At 37.7% G+C, this 9,588-nt stretch overlaps 2 protein-coding genes across 2 annotated transcripts; both read left to right on the forward strand.

Moving 5' to 3' along the window:
• On the forward strand, positions 1 to 2,583 carry sike1 (suppressor of IKBKE 1). Its single transcript, XM_083894832.1, has 5 exons — positions 1 to 343; positions 893 to 998; positions 1,071 to 1,213; positions 1,326 to 1,439; positions 1,682 to 2,583. Exons 1-5 carry the CDS (start codon positions 185 to 187, stop codon positions 1,829 to 1,831), a joined length of 672 nt encoding a protein of 223 aa, XP_083750958.1. The 5' UTR covers positions 1 to 184; the 3' UTR covers positions 1,832 to 2,583.
• Positions 2,584 to 3,374: 791 nt separating this feature from the next.
• Positions 3,375 to 7,428, forward strand: micos10 (mitochondrial contact site and cristae organizing system subunit 10). Its single transcript, XM_083894834.1, has 5 exons — positions 3,375 to 3,421; positions 3,545 to 3,683; positions 4,639 to 4,686; positions 7,020 to 7,126; positions 7,240 to 7,428. Exons 2-5 carry the CDS (start codon positions 3,611 to 3,613, stop codon positions 7,246 to 7,248), a joined length of 237 nt encoding a protein of 78 aa, XP_083750960.1. The 5' UTR covers positions 3,375 to 3,421; positions 3,545 to 3,610; the 3' UTR covers positions 7,249 to 7,428.
• Positions 7,429 to 9,588: the final 2,160 nt, after the last annotated feature.

Raw genomic sequence — 9,588 nt, forward strand, 5'->3', positions numbered from 1 at the left:
ACAACTTTTATTTGTTGATGTTTTTCCCCAGAAAAGTAATTTCAAGGGACCACATTGTTATGTACACGTTATTGTGAAGTTACTCGAGCTGCCTCGGACATTTCAGGCTTGGCAGCGTAAAAGCTAAGCTTGTTTACATTCGGGATAGTTAGCAAATTCCCATTTTCTAGACAGTTTCCAGTAAATGGCCTGCACTTTAGAAAAAGTGTTGGGCGATGCTCGGACTCTTCTCGAGAGGCTGAAGGAGCACGACACGGCTGCGGAGGGACTGATCGAGCAGTCTGGGGCCCTCAGCCAGAGAGTGCAGGGCATGAAAGAGGTCGGGAATGCCCTTCCAGACAAGGTGAGGAGGACGAGCGTTTCATCATTACACATTTGTCCTGCTTGCAGCTTTATTCAACACACTAACCAAGGAGTTTCATTCATATTCATGGTTGTTTAATGCTCAAATGCTCAATAACATGCACGCACCAGTGTAATAACTGGATCAGAGCTGAGGTCTAACTTGGCTCCAGTTTGAACAAAGCTTGGCTAAATCCACAATCAGTTGTCTTGTCAACTCATTGAATCTTTCAAATCTCTAGCTAATGTAACATTATCAGATAATGCCTAAGACACATATGTCACTAAATGTCTTTTTGGTTGGTAACTTCGCCCATTTTTATAGTTGGCATTGGCTGATTAAATTAACTGGCTTGAAGAATGCTGCTAAATCATTAAAAGTTCACTTTTACATCCAAAAGTTTATTTAACAATGAAGTTATTTGATGATGTGTTTCATGAATGTAATATTTATTGGTGTTTTTATGAACTTGAAACCATTATTAAAACAGGTAAACAAGTCTCTCAATTTATTACCCTCTCACCCTTCTTTACTGCTTTCTTCCCTCAGCACACAGAAGACACTTCGGAGATTCAGGAGCTGACCAAGTACAAGCCACACGTCCTTCTGACTCAGGAAAATACTCAAATCAAGGAGCTACAGCAGGAGAATAAAGGTGAACATAACTCCGCTCACTCACACATTCTTCTGATTGTATAGTGTTTGTTTTATATGTCTGTCTCTGCAGAACTATGGCTGTCCCTCGAAGAACACCAATACGCACTAGAGTTGATCATGGGTCGATACCGCAGGCAGATGCTTCAGTTAATGATGGCGAGGAAGGAGCTGGACACTAAACCTGTACTCAGCCTCCATGAGGACCATGCAAAGGTGCCCTGGCTGTTTGCATGTACTGTGTCATTCATAGAAAAGGTTCAACAGTGTTAAATGTACTGTCAAAAATTTTGATTTTGGGAATTTCCTTGCATTCTAATTTGTCCAGGAAGTGCAGAACCAGTTGGAGCGGATATGTGAGATGGGCCAGGTGATGAGAAGAGCAGTGCAAGTGGACGATCAGCACTACTGCTCTGTTCGTGAGAGGCTTGCTCAACTCGAGGTGAGTTCAGCTGAATCAAAAAATGAAATTATCAATCATCAAAATAAGTAGTTGTGATAATGTTTATAATTATTATTCAATTGTTCACTAATGCTAGAGATACTGAGAGATTCCTAGGCACATCTGGTATCTAAAATCTGGAATAATAAAACCAAAACCGCCAAGGCCAGATACTGACACAGTCTATCTGAAAATGGGTTCTTTCTTTCTGTACACAATCACCATTTTCCTATGATTTTCAGATTGAGAATAAGGAGTTGCGAGACCTCCTGGCCATCAGCAAGGGCTCTGTGAAGACAGCAAGAGAAGAAACTGACCAGCCAGCAACAGTAGCACCAGAACACCAGCAACCAAAGAGTGACCAGAACAGCTTCAGTGTGGACAGTGAATAGGGAAACATTCTGGACCAGGAGACAGGGTTGATGATCTCTTCAACTGCATTTACCACATTCTATTTTTTTTCCCTAAAGATGAGATGCTGTCAGACCATAGCGTCTGTTTCGTAGCGATGACCACAAACTTAGCATTTACCTGTGGGTATATCTGGTAGCTGTTTAAATAGGTACAATGCTCATATGTACAAATACACATGTACTACAAATCGTAAAAGCAAAGGGGATTTATTTTGTTTTTTTGCCAAAGACAGATTTACTTGTCAATTACAGTGTCTCTACCTCTGTGTTGCCCCTTTGCTGTTCACTCTCACTCACAATGTGTAAAACATCTAACGTGCACCATGCTATGGCTTCATTCAATATGTCCACCATGAAATCGTCTTGTGCGTTACACCATTGTAAGATGTTGTGCATGATAATCACTTTGCCAACATAATGACTTTTGGCTGTTTCACACAGTTTGCCTGCTGAGGAGTGGGTAATTTATATGTGAGTGTTTGATACATTTGTTGGGACTGTTTGTAGGATTCATATATAACATAATTTCCATGTTTAGTACTTTGTGTGTGTATTAAACTCTACTTTTCTAGTCATCAGACTTGGATGCAGCATAGTCAAATGTTCCAGCTGGTGGTACATTTTTATTTAATGGTAACATTTTCAAAAAATATGCCAGCATTTTGTTGAATGAATATTAAATGTTTGCACACTGTATGTTATCAAAGAAATTGTATATTGCCATCTCAGGAATTCAGTGTTATTAAGGTGAACATGGTGTTGCACTTTGTGAGAGTGTACTAATATGTGTCAAACAAAATTTCACTCCAGAACTAAAAAATAAATTTGTAGAAAATACAATGGTTTCGCATCTGTGATGAGCAGCCTGAGTTTGTAGCTTGACTGAATTAGTCATTTTTGCCCACACACCAATCAGTGTTTGAGAATTTGTCCTCTGCATTTAACCTGTCCTTATTACACACCAATAGTGAACACAGAAGCTGAGGAGCCCAGGGAGCAATGGGGGATTGGGTGCCTTGCTCAGGGCCACTCAGCCCTTGGCCTGTCCCGGGAATGAACCAGTGACCTTGAGGCTAATTCCTTTCCTCTTGGCTATGGGCTGCCTTCTGCAGAAGTCTGTGGTAACTCATTGTGAAGTATCCAACATATTCTGGAATCAAATATATTCACACCAGCCTGTCAGGCAGCAACTACCATGTCACATTTGAATTCACTTTAATCATCGTTTTCTGTACCATTCTGATGCTGAGGTTGAATTTCAGCAGGTCGTCTTGACCATGTCTACATGCCTAAATGCATAGAGTTGTTGATGGCATGTAATTAGATAATTATTCGAGTTTTGTTATAACAAGTAGCGGAAGAGTCGTGCCTAATAAAGTGACCGGGCGGTGAGTGTATTTGTAGGCCAATTACTTTGTACATTTAAACTTTTACCGCAAGATGGCGGTGTTGAATTCATAGATCTATGATTGAACTGCATTACTTGGTCAACGTATCGCGAGATTGTGAGAAAGGTTATTATTGCTGCGTTCCAGGGTCGAGGGATGAACAAACATTGGTGGTATTTCGGTGAGATCTGTCAAGTTGATTTTTTTTATCAACAACGCCAACTCGACTCAGTCGGTAGTTTTAAACTGGCATCATAACTCACTGTACACGCCCCTGAGCTCTAATTGTCTATTCAAATTGTAGTACTACGCATCTCCGACAGTACGTGAAGGCAGCAGCAGCTTGACATTTCTAGCCTGACGCAAGCTAATGTTCAGCATGTCTGAAAAGGAGCTGGGGAAAAAGTGGGACCGGTGCCTCGCAGACGGTGCCATCAAACTCGGTAAATATCTCAGAGTCTCCCTCCTGTAGCGACACTGTTATGTACCTAGATACATTAAAAACACATCAGCGGTTTTCACTGTAATCCACAGCTGTCATTGAGTGAGCGAGAGGCTAACTAGCTAGCCACAAAGGGCTCTCAAAGGGCAACTGAACAGACAGCGAGATATCGGACTTTTTTAATTTCGATACAATTGAATAAATAACTAACTGAATAAATAAAAACAATTCGATGAAATAATAAGGGAAAAAAAACACTGGTGCTTTTTTAGCACTCCTTGTACTTTGTTATTGTAAAGACCAACAGGCCATCCACAAAACATTTTTAGGATTTCTTGCCAAATCAAACGTCTACTACGTCCATACACGCGAGCTTCCTCTGCTGGAAAATTAGAAACACTGTTCTACTGTACAAAGGTATGTGATAGGGGCGCAGCGGAGGAATTTTGAGTTTGTAGACAATGAAACAAATAAAAAACAATTATAAATTGAATAATAATTATATTAGAATCACCTTATCTCTAGCTCCATCTTCATGTAATTTCACTATACCAGTTTATGAAGTATATGTGAGAAAGAGGAGGATGATGAGAGAGCAAATTATCTTATTGGGAATAAATCTGCCTCCTGTGAAAATTCTGCAGCTGACCTTGCTTTACCTATTTACACCACTGCGATAATGGTGTTACTTCAAAGCTGAATATTTTCTCAGGTGGTACTTGGTATAAAAAATGTGAGAACCACTGTTCTACGACATGAAAACGTTGTATCACACACACAACCCACTGTTGAATTCCTCATGTAAGCCTATTCAAAACAACAATACATATTAAATTTATCGTATTGAAAGTACTGCATTACACATCAACACACAGTATATGCTTGTAGAGAAATAAATATTATTTTGATGCATCATATTATCATCTATGTCCTTCTTTGTCCTCTTCTTTTTTTAGGCACAGGACTGGGTTTAGGGATCGTCTTTTCTGTTCTCTTCTTTAAACGTAAGTAATTCCAGTAAAGTGCTGCTGCACTGCATCTTGAATCTTGGGGCCCCGTTCAGACCTGGAATTTGCATCCATACTAAGAGATCTGATCACAGGAGGAATCAGAATTTATTTAAAGAGCATTATTCACACATTCACACATCTGTACAGTCATCTGAGAGAATCACATCACGACTCTGCTCACATCTGTAACATTATAGAAGTTTCCAAAATTTGAAAAAAGTCATGTTCTGCTTAGTGTTAATCAGAATCAGAATCAGAATCAGAATACTTTATTAATCCCCGGGGGGAAATTGTTTTTGTTCCAGATGCTCTGTGCAAAGTAAGAAGAAATACAGCATGCGGAAACAAGAGCTAGATATACAGATGTAAATAAAATAAAATAAAATAAAATAAAATAAGACAGTGAAAATAGACAGTAAGCTAAATGAAATAAAATAAACAATACAATAAACAATGTAGACAATCTGGAAATATATACAATATACAGAGAATGTATGTATAAACAAATGAAAGAAGTTAGATGAGAATGGGTAATTATAGTTAATAGTTAATATTGTGGCAGCAGTGTACAAATAAATTGAAACTGCAGCAGGTCAGGTGCTGTTGCCTGAGGAGACCGTCTTTACTGCATTCATGCCTGTCAAAGATAAAAAAGAGTTTAAAATGTTGCAAAATAATATTCAAAGCAAGAAATAATTCACTTCCAAATAAAATAAAGACATTTTCAGAGAGGCAAGTGGGATATCATTCAGTGCCAGGACAACTTTAAAAAGTATGTTTGTTTCTATCTCGGGGGTTAAGTTATGGAGCAGTCTAACAGATGAATTAGAGCAGAGTAAAATCATAAATCGGTTTAAAAGAATATACAAAATCCATATTTTAAATAAATATAAGGATGAAGAACAGCAGTTTAATCCAGGACGATCATAAAACCAGGCGAATTCTCATGTTGTACTGAGAACATTAAGAACATTGTTTAAAATACTGTAAATATGTAAATATTTGGTGATGGGATAAAGTAGCCTATAAATTGAGTTGTGTGTAATAGGAATGGGGTAGGAACATACAAGTTTATACTTTGCCTACTCCTTTTCAAACATGTGAGATGAAATGTTGCACATTTGTGTTTGAAATAACAACTATTCATTTATCTATCAAACCACCTCAATGTGGCTTGAGTGTATTAATTATATCCACGAGAAGTCCGCGTCCGCAGATTTTAGCCGTTAACGCGATAACTGGAAAGGCGTTGGAGATTAAATTTTCTTATTTTTTTGATGGGTCACATACCCCCTGTAGATGATCCCTATTGATTTTGAGCTGTCTACCATTATTATTTATTTATTAATTAATTAATTAATTAATTAATTAATTAATGATATAAAAACCATATTTTCGCCTGTATCTTCCAAAGTATTGCAGGTATTAGCTTCAAATTTTGCATGGGCATCACATACCACCTGAGAATTATCCCTATCTTTGTAGCTTTATTATTAATTAGCAAATTAATTAATTTATTATGCTAAAATTATTATTATAATTATTATTGAGCTCATTTGGACACATTGAGGATATCATGTGTTTATTTAGCACTTATTCATAATATTTATTACATAATAATATACATTTATTAATTATCATATAAAAAATAGTTAAGCCTTCATTTCTTTATTAATGCATTGAATGGAAAGTTTGAACATATTGTATGCTTTTTCATGAAATTTAATAAACATATTGTATGCTTTTTCATGACATTTGGACACTTTGAAGATAATGGCAGGTGTGGTTAGCATTTTAATATTCATAATATTTAACAAGGTATAATAGGTTAACTAGTTTTATTAAAAACTAGAGAGAAATTTATGAGTTCAGGTATTCTGTGTTCAATATCGAGTTTATATGGATACTTTGAACATGTATAAGTGTAGTCAGCCTTATATCATAATATTTAACAGTTATTTTGTTGAATTTATTAATAATTAATTAAAACAGTTAGTGGCAGTTGCGAGTGCGTATACTTTGGGTATATTGGAAAGTTGAGGATTAGACAAGTTCGCGGATATACCCCTTGCTGTCGGCCCCCCGACAGTGTAGGCTAGTTTGTCAAACAGTTTCAAACTAAACAAATATTTTACTGATGATTTGTAAAGCAGAGTTTTTCACAAAAGAAGTGTCTGAAATTATGTGATGGATATAAACAAAAAGGACTAGAATATGAGTAGGATCTTACACATCTGATCTGTCTGTCTTTGAATCAAATTGCAAAATGTGTGTTTTAGTGTAGGTGTGACACAGTTGAGATATAAAGTACCTTGTTTCATTTTCAGGGCATACGTGGCCGATTTCATTCGGCTCAGGAGCAGGACTCGGCATGGCATATGCCAACTGTCAGAATGACCTCAGGTCACATTACCTGCTGCATAGAACAGAAAAGGTTAGTTATTGTTGATTTTTTATTTATTTATTTATTTATTTTAAAACACCTCATGTCTTTTGTCTTAATGAATAAAAATAATATATGTAATCGATTTCTGTTTTCTTTAACAGGAACAGTAACTGCAAGTCAACGAGGGACTGTCTTTTTTTTTTTAATTTGTTCTTTTTGTTTTGTCAGTGGGAGAGTGATCATTTGCGCTGTTCCACAGTTAGATCCACATTTCCCGTTAATCAGTCCATCCCAAGTACGACTGTGTATGTGCCTAATAAGGACAGTCTGTGTTTATTTAATAAAAGAATCAGGACAACAAAAATGTGATGTTTAATTTTTCATGAGACACCATTGTGGAGCAAATATCCAGAATTAACTGATGAATTACGACAGCCAGATTAAAATTCACACAGCCGAAGCGGGAATGGCTGCACTTGAAAGAATAATAGGAGTCGAGTGTTTGTGTAGCTTTATCAGTTTGTTTGTGAATTTAATTCCCCCCAGAAATGTGACAGCAAGGCAGGTTGCAGGCAGGTGGTTGTTGGGGACACATGAGTAAAAATACAGTACCATAAGGTGGTGGGCTTGGTGTGGGTGAAAGGGGGTCAGAAGGTTGGCAGCAGTTGATCTGATGTGGCAGATGACTTGGTTGTAGTGATGAAGATGAGTCATGAAGGGGCACGAGAAATGAAAGCTTCAATTATTATGTTTAGTATTTGACGAGGCTTTTTAAGAGATTCATGATGACACGACATATGTGAAGAATTCAAGTATCACTCTTTGTCAGTGGAAAAAAAACTATTATGTCCTGTTAAGTTTGAGAAAAAAGTAGTAACAAGGTTTTTGTTTTCAAAATCATACTGGGAAATCAATCTTTCCCCTGCAAACTGTCATTATAAATAGCATTGAAACAGATTTTCAGCTGAGAAGTTAGGCTTATTTTAAATGAACATGTCATAATCTCGACTCGTCAGGCCAAATGGGTCACAGATTTCACAGACTATGTTTATCACTTGTGTAGTATCAGTTGAAATAGAAAGCTGTAGTGTCATTGCAGCGCCTGTATAAATGTATGTGTATGTGTATATATATAATCAACAAAAATATAAACGCACAAACTTGAAATGGTGAACAAAAATAGAATGTCATGACATTTGCTCAGATTCTTGATGCATTTGTTTATGGAATTATTTCTTTTTCTCAACCCAGTAGTCCAGTGTCACTTGGCCACTCCTATTGACTACAATCTCAGATTGAGTATTTCAACTCATGAGAGTCATTGAGCATGGCAGAGTGGTGGTCAATATGCGTGACCAGTACACAGACACTCCTTATGGTCTGGTCAATAAAAGGGCACACCAAAATGTGGACTTTTGTCACTTGTCAATATGCCACAGATGTCACAAATCATAAGGGAGCGTGCCATTGGCATGCTGAGTGCTGGGTTGATCGTTACAGCTGTGGCAAAACAACTGAATGTGCATCATTCCACGATCATTCCAGGCCACGATCGACAACCTGGTGATGTCCATGTGTCGCCAGTGTACCGCCCTGCGTGAGGCTAATGGTGGGCACGCACGTTATTGAAGTTTGTGAACTCGGATCATCGACCCCCTTTGTGTTCTTCCTGCCATTACTCCAGGACTTTTGTTTTGAAATTGATCCTTATTAATATTAAAATTAAAATTAAAAATTAAATTAGACCAGAAGTTCCAATTAACACTGTTTTTTGGTGTGTATCTGCGACATTACCTTGTTTATGAAGCCCTGAAGGTTCGAAACAAACAGTTCAGCCACTGCTGAGAACGCTTTGATGTATTGTAATCTCGGGCTCAGCGAGATCTCTGAAAAAGAACATTCTGGTTATGTAACCAGCATTTCTCCTGAACAGCGGCTCCTCCTGGTCCGGGTACATCCGGTTGCGTACATTGTACCGCAGAAGAAGAATAATGTCCGTTGTGGAGGTGTTTCACGAGCAACAGTGTCTTCTGACTCTGGGTCTGACTCCAGGTCAAAGTCATAAAAGGGACTGCGGCGGGAAGTCGTGAAGAAGCTATTTTCAAACATTGTTAAAACAATGTTTTGATATTGAGTAGCAGTGCATCCACCGTTTCAGAGGGGGGAGCTGTGCTTCTGAGATGTGGTGTGCGAATTATGTCACTTCTGGGTGTGAGATTTCAGTCTGAAACACCGCGGCTGAGGAGAGCTTCAGTGAGGAGAGATTTCTATCAGCTCATTTACAGCAACTAGGAGGTTTTTGACCATAACAACAAGTTAATGTATGTAAGTAGACCTCCATAACTAACATATGTGCAACAGGACCACTCTGTGAGCTTTAAAGCCTCTTTATTGATAAAGTTGTACCGTTATTTTTGGATAGTTACTCTGTTTTGTCACATAATAAAGTTTTTCTTTGTGCGTTTATATTTTTGTTGAGTCTATATATATATACGAATAGACATTCACAC

This window comes from Microchirus variegatus (assembly GCF_963457635.1).
Source record: "Microchirus variegatus genome assembly, chromosome: 9".
Taxonomy (NCBI): domain Eukaryota; kingdom Metazoa; phylum Chordata; class Actinopteri; order Pleuronectiformes; family Soleidae; genus Microchirus; species Microchirus variegatus.

What these genes read in the sequence shown, in the direction of transcription:
- sike1 (XM_083894832.1), top strand. Translation starts at nt 185, where the DNA reads ATGGCCTGCACTTTAGAAAAAGTGTTGGGCGATGCTCGGACTCTTCTC. An exon ending in GGAATGCCCTTCCAGACAAG is followed by an intron (nt 344 to 892) that starts GTGAGGAGGACG and finishes TTCTTCCCTCAG; the next exon opens with CACACAGAAGACACTTCGGA. An exon ending in AGAGGCTTGCTCAACTCGAG is followed by an intron (nt 1,440 to 1,681) that starts GTGAGTTCAGCT and finishes TATGATTTTCAG; the next exon opens with ATTGAGAATAAGGAGTTGCG.
- micos10 (XM_083894834.1), top strand. Translation starts at nt 3,611, where the DNA reads ATGTTCAGCATGTCTGAAAAGGAGCTGGGGAAAAAGTGGGACCGGTGC. An exon ending in AGACGGTGCCATCAAACTCG is followed by an intron (nt 3,684 to 4,638) that starts GTAAATATCTCA and finishes TTCTTTTTTTAG; the next exon opens with GCACAGGACTGGGTTTAGGG. An exon ending in TTCTGTTCTCTTCTTTAAAC is followed by an intron (nt 4,687 to 7,019) that starts GTAAGTAATTCC and finishes TTTCATTTTCAG; the next exon opens with GGCATACGTGGCCGATTTCA.